The sequence below is a fragment of the Anoplolepis gracilipes genome, unplaced genomic scaffold, assembly GCF_047496725.1.
Source record: "Anoplolepis gracilipes unplaced genomic scaffold, ASM4749672v1 Contig21, whole genome shotgun sequence".
NCBI classification, from domain to species: Eukaryota; Metazoa; Arthropoda; class Insecta; order Hymenoptera; family Formicidae; genus Anoplolepis; species Anoplolepis gracilipes.
The window spans coordinates 143,470-159,102 of NW_027328671.1; the positions used below are offsets into that span (position 1 = coordinate 143,470).

General features: G+C 25.5%; 3 protein-coding genes across 4 annotated transcripts; 1 reads left to right on the forward strand and 2 right to left on the reverse strand.

Annotated features, from left to right (window-relative positions):
* Positions 1 to 3,515: 3,515 nt before the first annotated feature.
* LOC140675854 (probable ribosome production factor 1) lies at positions 3,516 to 5,507 on the reverse strand. Its single transcript, XM_072910492.1, has 3 exons — positions 4,566 to 5,507; positions 4,018 to 4,282; positions 3,516 to 3,793 (listed from the first exon to the last, which is right to left on the reverse strand). The coding sequence occupies exons 1-3, from the start codon at positions 5,158 to 5,160 to the stop codon at positions 3,616 to 3,618; spliced, it is 1,038 nt and encodes a 345-aa protein (XP_072766593.1). The 5' UTR covers positions 5,161 to 5,507; the 3' UTR covers positions 3,516 to 3,615.
* Positions 5,508 to 5,706: 199 nt separating this feature from the next.
* On the forward strand, positions 5,707 to 8,885 carry LOC140675853 (tRNA (guanine(6)-N(2))-methyltransferase THUMP3-like). Of its 2 annotated transcripts, none has more exons than XM_072910490.1 (7): positions 5,707 to 5,892; positions 6,470 to 6,582; positions 6,673 to 7,201; positions 7,428 to 7,618; positions 7,915 to 8,094; positions 8,192 to 8,329; positions 8,469 to 8,885. In XM_072910490.1, exons 1-7 carry the CDS (start codon positions 5,799 to 5,801, stop codon positions 8,667 to 8,669), a joined length of 1,446 nt encoding a protein of 481 aa, XP_072766591.1. In that variant the 5' UTR covers positions 5,707 to 5,798; the 3' UTR covers positions 8,670 to 8,885. The 2 variants fall into 2 exon arrangements, with proteins under 2 accessions (XP_072766591.1, XP_072766592.1); XM_072910491.1 differs by having other exon boundaries at positions 5,708 to 5,892; positions 7,440 to 7,618; positions 8,469 to 8,882.
* Positions 8,886 to 9,397: 512 nt separating this feature from the next.
* LOC140675847 (ero1-like protein) lies at positions 9,398 to 14,642 on the reverse strand. Its single transcript, XM_072910482.1, has 8 exons — positions 14,115 to 14,642; positions 13,592 to 13,795; positions 13,334 to 13,491; positions 12,497 to 12,682; positions 12,365 to 12,411; positions 11,679 to 12,027; positions 11,314 to 11,604; positions 9,398 to 10,560 (listed from the first exon to the last, which is right to left on the reverse strand). Exons 1-8 carry the CDS (start codon positions 14,238 to 14,240, stop codon positions 10,509 to 10,511), a joined length of 1,413 nt encoding a protein of 470 aa, XP_072766583.1. The 5' UTR covers positions 14,241 to 14,642; the 3' UTR covers positions 9,398 to 10,508.
* Between the last annotated feature and the right edge of the window lie 991 nt (positions 14,643 to 15,633).

Genomic DNA, 15,633 nt, shown 5'->3' on the forward strand with positions numbered 1-15,633 from the left:
CCCTGATTTTTTTATGAATAGATTTCTATTTTTATAAATCGATTCCTTAAAATATTCCGCGTAAAAAGTTATAAAAATATGATGGCCAAAAATAATAGTTTACGAGATATTTTATACTTTAATTTGATATAATTTCATATGTATACTATGAAATATCTCGTAAGATATTCATTTTTCGATTATCTTATTTCAATACTTTCATACACAGAATAATGAAAGGAATCAATTGGTATAAAGAAAACACATAAGCACTTGTTTAAAAAAAAATATAAAAACAATTACAATTATTTTTTTTAAAACAACTGTGTTTTCTTTCCACCAATTGATTCCTCTCATTATTCTGTGCATGAAAATATTGAGATAAGATAATCGAAAAATGAATCAGTTGTCATAAGTGTAGAAAAAATTAGTGGCAATAACTTTTGTAATGTTCCTTGGGTACAGTTACCGTTAGAATGCTTTTACTACACATAATTTACCGTATACAGAATATCCGGTAAGAAAGTGACTGAATATGTAAAAAATGGGACCTTGTTTTATATGGTAAGAAGGAAATCTATATTGGATCGTACAATTAATGATAACAGTACAATTGTAGATAATTATATCCTTTATTGAATTTTGTTTTCTTAATAATTTTTTTGTAACACAAAAAGCGTAAAACCCAAATTTCTGGTAAATTTTATTCGTAAATATGATATTTTATCATAAATATCATAAGAATAAAAAAAATTATATTTCAAAACTGTATCATATAAAATAATTAAAATCCTACTCTAATGAAATAAAAAGAGATAATAAAGAATTAATCATATATCATTCAATTATCATTTTAGTTTTGTATAATGTACGTGTATGTATGCAAACTTACTTTTTACATAACAAACATTTCAATCCCCTCTTTGAAATCTTCTTCAATGTTTAAAAAAAAATACAAAAAATGACGACTTTTGCAAACAATCAACAATACAAACAATAATGAAAGTTAGAACTACCACACATAAATTATTATAATATAAAACAATTTTAAATATTATACATATATAATCATGCATTATTAAAAATATTAAATATAAAACCATATTATAATATTTTGATTATTTCAAATTTCTTTTGTTTGTACGTTACATTTTGCTGGTTTATCTAGAACTTTTATTACTATAATTTATTTTTTGTTCTATATATGTTGGAATGACTTGTTGTATTTTGCTGGTTTTTTGCGAATATAATCATCACCTTTTGAATCTTTTACAACACTGAAGAGGATCCCGAAACAGGAATCAAAACGTTTAGCATGTTAAAAGTAATTTTATAATTATTTTCACGTTACATTATAATAATATATGCTATATGCACATGCACTTAAATTTGCAATTTGATCCTATTTGACTTTGTTTTTCTTTATTTTATTATCATTGAGTCTTTACAATTTAATTTATATTTTTTGTTAAATTATTAGATGCATTATTATTTTTTAAATCAAATATTCTTCTTTAAATAATAAAATTTATTATTTTTTATTTTGTTATTTTGTTTATTTATATGATATTTATATAATATAATTGTAAGATTTCTCGTATTAGTATAGTCATGCAATTCAATCTTTAATTTTATTTTATATCAATTTCACGTAAAAAAGTTTCAATCAATTTAAAAAAATACGAGGTCAATAGAGATCAATTTTTGTCTGATTTGACAGTTTTTGAGTAGTTAACTATCTTTACTAATATATATATATATATATTGCTACTCTTATCCAAATAATTAACATTATTTTTATTTATATTTAATACAAAGAATTAATAATTACAGTATAATAATTGAATAATTTAGCGCATTATTATTATTATACTGTTATTATTTGTTTTTATTTTTTTGTTTCAATTATTTTTATACTCTGGCCGATAATTGTAACTGCTCTTTGTCCATTTGATTATTTTTGTTATCTAAACTCACTGAAGATGGTTGAAAAAATTCGACCGAAACATTCGCTTTTCCTTAATATTTATATCAATAACAAATTTTTTTTGAAATACATGATTATTCTATTTTAAGAAGATTGGTATTTTATTCCTCTATATGTCAATTCCGATTCAATTATAATTATTTGTATTAAATATAACGAAGATGTCAATTATTTAAACAATAAGATATAAATAATGATTCGCTAAATATGTAGTTATAATTATTTCTCAATTCTTTAAATCTATTAATAACTTATAGATCCAATTATTGCAAGTTGTGAGCCAATTCTCGAGTCAACAATATGTATATTGCAATTAAGACTGGCAAATTTTTATAAAAACTGAATCAGTAATTATTTCAACTTAAATTATATTGTGTACAATCAAATTTCTAATTCGTCATTTTAATCTATAATCTTTCCTTCCTATGATAAATAACAAAAAACTAAATCCATCCAATTTATTAATAAGATAATATTAATAAAATGTAGATATTCTTTAAATTAATAAATTAATTCATGAATAAAATTAATCGGAATTTGGTGTGTTTGGCTTAATAATTTATGACATTCATTCATATATATCGTGTACAATACCAGATATATTAACTTATTATTGATATTTATGTATCTATTATTGTGACACAATGTTTCTAGAGAATTGTGGATACAATTTCATATGAATTCCTCGACAATTAAATGTAAAATATATTTCATATAGTAGACTGCCATTTCATATAGTAGACTTCAAACTTGCTATTCAAGGACTCCTTTATTGATGTTACATTATTGATATGGGGTAAAAATTAATTTTTTTAAATTTTATTTCTTTTCTTTATATAATCATAACTTTTAAATATTTTCTCAAACTTTTTTTAAAGAGAATAATTTTCTTATTTTATATTAAAAATCTACAGTCTTTCGAGAAGTAAAAATAAATATACAAAATTTCTTCACAATTTCTTCAATTTTTGTTGGAAAATGCTCTATAATTTGGATCACTGTTATTACTAATTTAAAATAAATAAATAGCTTTAATGAAATGTAAATTTTTGTTATAACTATATATACGAGATTTAAATAATGTTAAATATTAATTAGAATTATTGAAATAAAATAAAATTTATTTCTCTTTTAAGCTATATATATTAGTATAAACTATTTTAGACTAAATTATAAATAGAATATTTTATTATATTATAGGCTCTCTCGAGACAAATTCTATGATGATAAAAATGATTTATTTCAAATTTTATAAGCAGCTAATGATTCTGAGAACGACGACGATGTAAATTTTTAAGTTACAATTTATATCTTGCATGGATATACTTAATGCTTTATTATATTATTTTGTATATTGTTCTAAGAATATCTGAGAAAAATTTTTATATTTTAATAAGATACTTAATAAAATTTTTATTTTATTAAAAGTGTACCTAAATTTCATTTTTCAATATTTTTAAAATCATGACTTTGGTAAATTTTTGTAATATATTCAATTTTATAATACAAATATTCTCACATATTTTTATATAAGAAATTAATAATAATTTTATATAAAGAAATTAATAAAGTTTATTTGTTTCACATATAATCGTAATTGATTTTTTTGATAAAACATTTCCTGTCTAACTGATTTCAACATAAAAATTTTACAAAAAGAATTTTCTTCTACTCGTCTCCATTTCATGTCTGCGACCCTGTATAATCCATTCGTAATCGCCATATTTACTGTCAAACGTTCCATGTTGCAATGATCTTAACTTCAAAGTAAATCGTGGGCCCATTTCTCGTAATCTCGGTTTTCCAGTTTTTAGATTAAATTCGTACCTGCAAATGTATTCATATTAAATTATGTAACAGTTTACATTAATATTAATCTCTATCAAATATCACAAAGTTCTTTTAGATAACATAAAAATTATTGTAAGTAATAATAAAGTATAAATAATGCTTACAAACACATATACATACATAAAATTACATAAAATTGACTGAATATTGTTATGAAATTTATTAATATATACTATTAAAAATAGCTGCTATAAAATTACCTATGGTGTCTGAAAAATATATAATCCCTCTGATTATGAAATGTCACAACTCTCCTGCCTTTAAACTCTGGCTGATAATGAAACAACGCTCCTAGCATTCTACCAATAGTAAATCCTAAACGTGTGCTAAAGTTATTTAGAATAACTTCTGGCCTATGTTCCGTAATTTCCTTATGGCTACGCTTCAAATCTGTCGTTATTTTGACATTACTGAGTTTGAAGTGTGCAGTAGGACCATCTGGCAGGTGAATGATCAACATTCCATCTAAAAAATGTATAAGGAAACTCTTTAAATATGAAAACAATTTAAATTGTATTTAATTGTTATATTTAATATTTCATAAATTATATTTAATATAGATTCTATAATCAATATATAAAAACTTATCAAATCTTTGTAACTTTTGCAGCTCTCTAAAAAATGTCTAGAGTATAATAATCTAGAATATAATAGTTTAGCTACGAAGTTTTTTGTATAATAAACATATATAGCTGATATTATTGAAAATTTTACGTATCAGAATGATCATATAATTTTATAAGCATACTTGGTTTACATTGATCTTCGTTAACAATTATTATATCTGTAAAATTCCTGGCAGTAGCACTCTTCACTATCTTCTTGACACCAGAACGATTCCTGTACAGCGAAAGGGAGTTAGGTATCATCCTCGTGAGCTCTCTGCCAAAAATTCTCGTCTTCCTATTTGGATTATCAGCGTATGTGATGAGAACCTTGGGCTCGTAATCCTGTCTGTAGTAGCTAGCAAATTCATCGTGTTCACATTCGACTTTAAGTTCCTGATTCGCCTCATCATTCAAATCACTGGATGCAATCATAGTCTCATCCTTCTCTCGTAGACTCTCTATTGTGTGAGGTACTTGTTTTGGAGCACCTTCTTGTATCCTCGCCTTCTTGGCCTCCTTTTTCGCCTTCAGTTTCTCCTTCATTAATTGCTGGCATTTTTTATATCTTACAGCTTTGCACTTAATGTGGTTAAAATTATTTTCACAAGGCAGCAGAACCTCTGACGTTTTACCTGCTGAGGTGCTTAATTCATTTTGATCTTTATTGTTTGTCTCGTCAACCTTCTCTTTAGGTCGACTCAAAGGATTTCTTCGTAAATTATTTTTTATTTTCATGGCACTTTTCTTATTTTAAAATTGTATTATATATATCCAATTTTAACCTTTCTTCTTTTACCTCTTTCCAACACCTCGTGCCTCGTGCCCCTCGTGGACGTTCAGTAACTTTACGCCGCAGTGTTGTTCTCGGGGCCGATTTTTCTCACGCATGCGCATTGAATGTGGTTTCAGTAATGTATATAATTTAGAAGAAAAGAGGAAATTTCACGCTTCGTACCGAAAAACTTTCACTCAATACATTAACACTTAGCACATTAACTTTATTTTCATTTTACGTGTCCGCGTCTTATTTCTGACATCACCGATCTAGCCTAATCACTCCGGATTCCGCCAAGACTTGCGCCCATTTGTAACCATGACATATACATTACTGGGTATCTCTATATTACGCCGCGCATGCGCGAGAAAAAGTGGCCTCGAGAACAACACTGCCTCGGTCCGCGAACTGTCAAGCCAATAAAATTGCCGTTTTTCTGTGAAAGCTGCCAGCTGATTGGCGACACATTTCTTGAAACTAGAATTCGGATCGAGGCTTTTTTTACACGATAAATGAGAGAAAGAGAGAGAAATACATACACATATCTTTTCGAAGGACCAAATATCAATTATACATACTAGAAAAAAAAGATTTCATTATGAGCGATTATAACTCTTTGAAAAAACTCTTTTTAGAGTCCATTGACGTATGTAATGATAATATTTTTACGATTGGAACCACTGTAGATACAGGTATAGATTGTAAATTAAAAAGCGACACGTGTTTCTTAATCCTAACCTATTTTTTGAAAAATCAAAAACAAAATTCATAAAAAGTATTTGTTTAATGAAAACAAACATTGTTTTGATTAAAATTGAATTAAAATTTGATATTCCTTGAAACAATCAATTGCATAGATCGATACAACGCTCTAGATTCTGATTTTTTTCTTTTTTTATTGACTTGTTACAATTTACGATACATCTTTGTTTTCTTTTTTATTAGGCTCAGATTGAATAAGAGAAGAGAAATGTCTATTAGTAAATCTCTACACTTGTTTTTTTTAATTTATTTCATTTATTGATAATTTCTTTGATCTATTGAATTCTAAAGTCATCAAATTAATTCTATTTTTAGAAAATTTTAATTTTATTAATAGAGAAAAAAATATGATATTTATTGTTTAAAATTAAAAATTTGTATATGTATATATTTGCTGTTTTTTTGAAAAAAAAAAGCTTCCAAACATATATATATTTGTCATTCTCAAAGAATTAAATTTAATTTATATAATCTATTTAATCTAATAAATTGTCTGATTGATAATAGGTTTTGAATGGGAGGCAATTGATGAATGCAAAGAAAAATTGGGCAAAGATGTACAGATGGTTAAGCAACGTGGAAGAATTTACTTTAATATAAACTGGGACCAATTTGCAAAAGTACTTTTTTTGCAGATTATATATATATATATATATATTAAATATTTTTATATTTATAATTATGATGTATTTTTTATTGTTATATTATAGGTTCAGCAAATGAGATCGATAGATAATGTATTCATAGTAGTTGATATAGGAAGACTTTCTTTTACCAATGACAAAGAAACAGATTTAAAATCTGTACATAATTATGTAGTGTCAAACTTGGATAAGAAATGGGAGAAAGTTCTCAATGCATGGAAATGTGCAACAAGATTTATGGGCAAGCTTTACCCAACGATTGAAGAGTATATCACAGTTAAAGAACAAGCTTTTAAAACCAAAACAGAGGCATTGGAGATACATGATGAAGAGAAAGGAGAACACGAATCATTGGAACAGGACATTTTGGAGAAAAAAGAAATAGAAAATAAAGGAAAAAAAAGAGGTCAAAATCCTTCCGAATCTAAAGAAAATGATATACTTAAGTACAGAGTAACATGCGAGAGGACTGGTAAACATGCGTTTGAGTCTAAGGATATTGCCAGGATTACTGGAGAAATAGTGCAGGACAAGTATCACTGGATAGTTGATTTAACAAAGTATCATTTAGAAGTTGTCTGCAAATTAATTGATGGTACGATAAATTAGATAAAATTAGAAGAATTTTAACGGAAAATACATTAAATTTCTTAACAGTATGAAATATATATTAATAATGATTAAGGCAAAATGTTGTATTAACTAATTAAATTTAAATTAATTTATATTATTAATTTTATTTTTTATTTGTCATTTAATTTTTTATTTAATTTAATTTTATTGACATATATATATTTATTTATAATTTATATATATTTAAGTTAATATTTTAGATTTGTTGATAACACATTTGCGTGTAACACACGAATCCAAGCATCGCAGAAATATTGCAAGTTTTGGGCCAACTACTCTCAGATCAACTATATGTTATAACTTGCTGAGATTGGCAAATCCAAAGCCAGGAGACATAATAGTAGATCCTATGTGTGGAGGAGGTTCTATTCCTGTAGAAGTCTGTACACAATAATAGATTAAAAACCGCTTTAACTAAACTCCAATTAATGGAAGATTAATTCATTTAATTTTAGAAAAATTTACAAGCAAATGTTTAATTAATTTTCTGATTTAGTCTTTCTTTATATATGTCAAGTATAATAATTTTAATAATTCTTTTCATATTAATAAAATGTAGAAATTTGATAGGACTGAACTGCTACATGTGATTAAATTAATTAGAGTTTAGTTGAAGTGTGATTTTAATAGTTTATTGATATTCATTCACAAACAAGAAATTATCAATTTTTTCAGGCAACATTAGCTTACCCATGCTCGTATGTCTTATGTGGAGACAATGATTCCAGAGCTGTGGATAGAACCAAATCTAACATGAATGCCTCTACAAATGGTTGCAAAATAGATCTCATACAATGGACTGCTTCAAAATTACCATTTAAGGATTCATTTATTGATATTATTGTCACTGATATGGTATAAAAATTAATTTATGAAATTTAAATTTATATTTTTAATATTTTTATGTTTTTCTTTAGACAATAACAATTTTCTTTCTTTTAATAATTTATAGCCCTTTGGTAAAAGAAGTGGAAATAAGTCTTACAACAAAACTCTTTACAAGCATTTTTTGCTGGAACTCGGACGAGTAGTGAAATTGTCACATGGACGATTGGTTCTGCTTACATATGATAGATATAGCTTTAAAGAAGTAAGGTTTTTTTTGGTTATAACTATGTGTGTGTGAAAATTAAGTAAAATAAAATATTAAAGTAATTAAAGGAATAAAATAAAAATCAAATATTTTATTATAAAATCTAGAGACAAATTTTGCTTTATTTTTATTTTAGGCCTTGCAGGCAGCAGGTGATTTATTTTGGATGACAAAAACGGTTGGTGTAAACATAGGTGGTCTTCAAGCTGTAGTTTATGTCTTGAATCGTACGCAGGTACTTCACGATCGCTTCAAACCACGTATGTTTAAACAATATAATCATACGAGAGATAATAAAAACTTAACACATCTCGCCAAACATTCTTCGACCAATTAAACAGATATTCTAGATACTAGATAGTTTATAAGCATTGTGATATACATTCATATTTTTATATGAAAAATTTAATATAGTTTATTTGTATGTTGATATATAAGAGTAATGGATTTTTTTAGACCAAACATTTCCCTTTCAAATAATTTCAATGTAAAATTCATAAAAACTTTTTTCTACTTGTCTCCATGTATACAACTTTTGGGTTATTTATTTTAATTAATATTTAAGTTCTTTAATTTTTTATTATATAATTCTTTAAGTGTCATGACTTTGTATTTTGGAATTATATAGATTTGACCAAAATATACAATTTTATAAAATTTATTTTTTTTTATTAAAATTATATTAAAAGCAGCTGCTATAAAATGATCTGTGACGTTTATGGAATATATAATCTATTTTATATATTATCTGAAATATCAATTTTATTTTCTTTAAATTTTATAATTGTGAAACAATGCTCTTAAAGTTCTTTTCTTATTAAATTTTTTGTAATAATATGTTTGAATAAAGAATAAATTATATATATATATTTCAATTTTATATATTACAATTAAAAAGAAACTATAAAATAAGATATATAAAAGGATATATAAAATAAGAATATAATATATATTTTTCTTATTAAACATAATTTGACATATTGACTATATTTCCATAATGCAAATAGAATTTACACATATTTAATTAGAAATTTAAGTACAGTTTTGATTATTGCAAGCCATATATATATCGGAAATTTTTTTTATATTTATTTAAATATTTATATACTTATACAAATGTTTGTTTTTATTATGAAAAATAAACTATACTACTATGAATAAAATTTTGTCATGTTAATTACAAAAATATGTATTGTATCATAAACAAAACCCCAACTTCATAAAGTAGAATATAGTATACATAAATTTAAGTTGTATGTATATAGTTGCTTTAGATAAAATATTTATCACAGACGCGCGGAGTCAAAAGCTACGATATAAATCGGAAGAAAATATCAATTCAGACAATGTCATACTAAAGGTCTAAATTACATTTTTTTTTCGCATATATCTGGATTGTGTGTGTGTGTGTGTGTGTGTGTGTGTATGTATATATATATATATGTGTGTGTGTGTGTGTGTAATCACTTGCATCAATAATTTTTTTCCTTCAGTTAAATAGCCTAATAATTTTTTTTCTTTTTCTCTTCTTATATTATTATCCTATTCAATGATATCAGAAGAATACACTTGATTATCAATTTGTATAAGTAAACACTGGTGCAATTGGTCTTGACATACATACGAAGAGAAGTCTGAAGTAAGGTCCTACACTCATTTACTTTTTTAATACTTTATTTTCATTTAAGTACTTATAGCTCTCAAATGAAAAATAAAATATTAAGTGAATGAGTTAGAAATCTTATTTTCTGACTTCTCATATATATTTACATATACGTATGTATGTATATACATAGCTTTTACATATAGCATTGGAAGAAATATTTACAAATTTAATTAGATCTAACGTTTGAACTGCAGTTTCAAAATTATATAAGTATAATTGAATAAATGATTCCAATAGAATAGCAAATTCTTGTTCTATAAAAAAGATAAAATGCATAAAACTTGATATAAAATTCCGATTGATTCTATATATATTATTTAGCTATGTAAATATATAATAACATCAAAAACACTTATATTAATATGCATTCAATTAAATTAGCGCAACAAAATCCACTCTTCCTCTATTCTATAAATAAAAAAAAAACAAGATAAAAAATCTGTGTGATGTCTTTACGTGATGTTGTTGAGTAGTACTGAAAAGTTTTTAATTATAAGCTGATACTATATGTTATCTCATCATCCTACGAAATCTGTCCAATTCAAAAATACTTTCTGATAATCTGCAAAAATTGAGAACATTATTAATAAATTGCTTAATTACCTAATTAATAAATTACTTTATTAATAAATTTACTTTTCTATAACAGAATGTCTACTCAAATCTTGCAAAAAAATTTTCCAATCTTCTTCAGGTATTTTTGTTCAAAATTTTAGATAAACAGAATATTTTAAAGATTTTTTTATATAATTTGCTAAAATAAATTTTTGTATTGTATACGTTTTCTAATGCTTTCCACTCATTCGAAGGAAAAATACAAAACTACTTAAGTTTCAAGTGTTAAATTTATAAATATACTAAAATAAATGAATAGTTTTCGTAAAATGATAACATTTTTCATTTGCATAATATATTCATTTCTTTATCACTAAAAATTACATTAAAGAATATGCACTGTGTTGTATTCAATATTTTGTGAAAACATTAAATATACAAAAATAAATATATATTTTTATTTATATAAATATATTTGTTTTTATTGTATAATTATATTTTATTATATTTGTTATATAAATATATATTTTTAATATAATTTGAACATAATATTGACAACTTTACTTATCATTGCTGACTATTTAATATAAGAGTAAAATTATCAAAGATAAAATTTTTTAAAAATTCTCCGAGTTTCAATGAGCTTCCACAAAAATTCCTTAGTTTTTTAAGATACAAAATGTCTTTAAGAATTTTAGAATTTTTATGTTTTTCCAGAGAGTAGACACCCTGTATGATATATATTAAAAATGAAATATACCTTCCAAAAGCATTCACCAAAGCAACAATTTCACTTCTTTCTAGGAAAAACGACTTTCGATTAAGATTATTAAGTGTTTGTTTTCTGTCGAATTTTCCTGAGAATAATATCTTTAACGCAGTACCCAGACCTTGAATTTGCAGTTTACCCCACAGTTTACATTTATCACATCCTACACAATCCATAATACGTGAAATATTTCTGAAATGTTGTCTAAATTCTTCTTTTAACAATTGTGCTTCTGTTCCACCAGTAAACATAACAGTTTCATTAAAATGTTCCGAGAATGATCTGCAATAGATCATCAATTTTATTATTTTATTTGTATTGTAACAAATAAAATATACTTTTATAAGAATACTTACTTGATTACATTCAGTATATCATCCATAGCCAATCTTGTATCTTCATCATATATTTCATTACCTGTATAATATTCTTCTCTTTCTAAATAAGGGGCAGCTTTAGCCAGAGCTCTTAATTCAAGTAAATAAGTAAAATACAAATTCTTTAACCAGTTTGGACCTTCACCACCTGTTGTTTCAGAAGAAAATCTTCTTTGCAATTCTTCTAAATTAGGACCCCAATGATTTTCAGATGACACTTGTAAACCATCTTGAGAGACTAATAAATATTTTGAACATAAATGTATATTAATGCTAGAATGCAAGCCAGATATAACTCGGTAAAAAACTCGTTTCTCTAAACACATTCCTGAAACATAATACATATATTTATATTGAAAAAATAAATATGCAAAGTTTGATTTATACATATAACTGTTTAACTTTTTAATATCCTCTTTTCAGATTAATTAAAATTCTATTTTATAAATAATATATATATATATATATATATATATATATATATATATATATATTATATATTTAATATTATTATATAAATAATACCATTATATATATAATGTAAATAACATTCGTTTTATTATAAGAACAAATATGTTGAAAAATATACAAATATTACATACTAAAACAAAATATATCTAATTTTTTCATACAAAGTTAAAAAAAATATAGGTGACAAGACTTACCATTCATCTTAGAAGATTGTATAAAAATGTGAGGTGAGTTTTCAGGTCTGCAATATTAAACCAATAAATTATTATAATGAATATGACAGTGATAAAGATACAAGTAACATTTAGTAAATTATAGTTGTATACCTAAAACAATTTTCCTTGTAAATACTTCGCCATATTCTGTGTGCGCTTCTTCCTTTATATCCTGTATATCTTTCAGGATTAAGTAAAAGATCCACATATTCTCCATGACTAGATTCTTTTACACAAAAGTTGTCTTGCGCATCGTCATGTCGTTGCCATCGTTCAAATTCTTTGTAATTTTCTGAACTGCAATAAGATTTATATTTTATCTCGGACTTTTACTTATATTAAATATATTTAAATATATTTTTTAAAAACTATATATTAATAAACATATATTTTTTAATAATAATATAAAAAATATTATAAACTATATTATATGATTTAAATACTGCACGAATCCATAACAAAGTCTTACATTAACTACATTTACATTAACCAAGGTCGATTGATAATGGAATATAAACAATCATTAATATCTAACTTTATTGCTTCTTTAAACGATGGATTTAAATCTTTTGTCTTTAAATTATTTACTAATATGAGATATACTTGATTCTTTGTATATCATATAATTTACTGTATAATTTATGATTGTTAATACCCATTATCAATAGATTATAATAGTTACTACAAAAGCGATAAGAGCATACAACTTTGTTAGTGGCGTATGAACTTGTGCAGTGTTCGGATCATTTTCTTGGCTCTCAACTAGTCCAATTTCCTATTAATATAGTCACACTGTAGCCATCAATTTATATTAATATCTTTGATTTATATTAACTATATTATTAAAAATATATTTTTTAATATAAATTTTAATATAAAAATAACTATACACACACACACATACACATATATATTATTTATATATATATTAATATATTTTTTTATTACCTAATTGTTGTGTTTAAGAAACCAAGTTCCATGTTATGATCTCTCGAGTTATGTCTGCAGTCAGTAATCTGTGCATCTGATCTGTATTTATCTACTGGATTTTCATTAAAGTAAATATCTCTTGGAATCTCTCCCTTTAAACCCTCTGGTATATCATTCTAAAATAGAGTACAAAAAATACAAAAAAATTAAAATAATTCTTATTTAAAATAAAATATATTTAGTATAAAAAAGAAAAAAAAGAGAGAAAATTCTTACATCTTGACAGGGAAGCACGTGACAATCACGAATAGCACATTTGCTATCGTCTGCCCAGAATGGGCAATTTTGGTTCAAGTTTACTTTATAAAACCTAAAGTAATCTCTGCCTAGAAGGCTTTGAATTCTCGGATATATTTTCATATTGTTAAAATAATCCACTGTATCTATATTACAAGTACAATCATCTATAGATCCTTTCAACTGAAATTTTAATTGCAACTCTTAGAATGTATATGCATAGCACTTATCACATAATATACATGCAAAAATATAATTTTTAATTATATTAAAATATTTTGATGTATTAAATATATCAATATAAAATATATTAAATATATCAATATAAAATTAATAAGACATTTTAACTTAATAATACTATTAATAGAAATATTATTAAAACAGAATTATTATAAATTACAAAAATGAATAAAAATGTACAAAAAAATTCCAAAAATGACATAAAGCATAAGTTTTGTTTTTTTGAAAGGTGAGGATATGAGAAAAAAATGACATTTAATACCTTGCAGAAACATTGGTCATCTGTCTTGGAGTTAGTTCTAAAATAATTTGCACCTACTTGTAGGTGAAAAAGTAAAATCATTAGGAATAGCCAATAGAGTATTCTCTCACTGTATCCAAGATTCATTTTACACACAAAGGTCGCTGATGCGACTGATTTGTCGCACCATTAATTAGGACGTGATAAAAAGTGGTATCTTAAAATATTGGATCGAAACCTCGAATCACATAAATCTGTTACTCATGTATCGCATGGGACATAAAAATCTAATGATTCGATGAATATAAAACAATATTGCACGTTTTACCATATTATAGTTATTCGAAGATAAATCTCGACTAAATAAATGACAACCCCAAAGATCGTATAATGTACACAGTAGAAACGCAATAATGCACGTAATTCCTATCAATTCTATGATATATCAAGGAATTTCTCGGATTATCTTACTACGTTATAGCACGTTATACAGTGGATATATGTGTAACTGTTATGCGACATGATGTTATATACACGTGTATATATATATATATATATATATATATATATACATGTCAAATGTAGGAATACGTGGAATACGTGGGATAAGTTGATTCGCACGAGATGTATAAATAGCTTAGTTTACACCGAGCACTTGATACGCGTACTAAGTACTATACTAGCCAATCATGGCCAGTCTTCTAAAGAATGGAATGGCTATGATTGGCCAGCAGTATTTAGTACGCGTATCAAAGTATGTCGGTGTAAAGAAGGCCTATAAGTGATTAGTAGAGGTCATTGCACACGTGAAAACACTTTAGGGTGTGTTCGAAAATATGTATAATGCGTACGACTACTGACCAATAATCTCACACGGTGAAATGTGATGCAAGAGTAGACATGTGACAGAGATATTAGATATAGGCCGGTATTTATAGTCCGTTCTTATATATAAGATCATCTTAAGATGTGTTTTTAGTCGACTTAAGAGACTACGTTCAGCCAATCAGATAGCCGAATAGAATTTTAAGATCTTACTTAAGACGAGCTTGAATATAAGAATGGACTATGAATACCGGCCTTAGGTCGGTATTTATAGTCCTGTCTTATATTTAAGGTCGTCTTAAGATCTCGTTCAACCAAAAAAATGATGTTATACGGCTACTTCATTAGTTGAACGGGATCTTAAGACGATCTTAACTATAAGAACGGATTATGAATATCGACCCTATTCAGACAAACTTGCATAGATACATAACCATATGCATAAGGAATTAAATTGGTCCATTTCCTTATGCATTTGGGGACACTTACACAGAAGATCTATACATTCTTTATAATAAAACAACAATTAGATGAGTTAAAATATTCGTATGATTTAAGGGTTGACAGGACCGACGAGAAAATTCCAGCGTCACTATCACCAACATTGAGAAATGAATTCTTATTCAATGTTTGGTGTATGTCTAAATACGTACAAACATCATTGCATTTTAAGAAAGACAAAGATGACGTTATTGTCTTTCATTGTCTCTCCTTA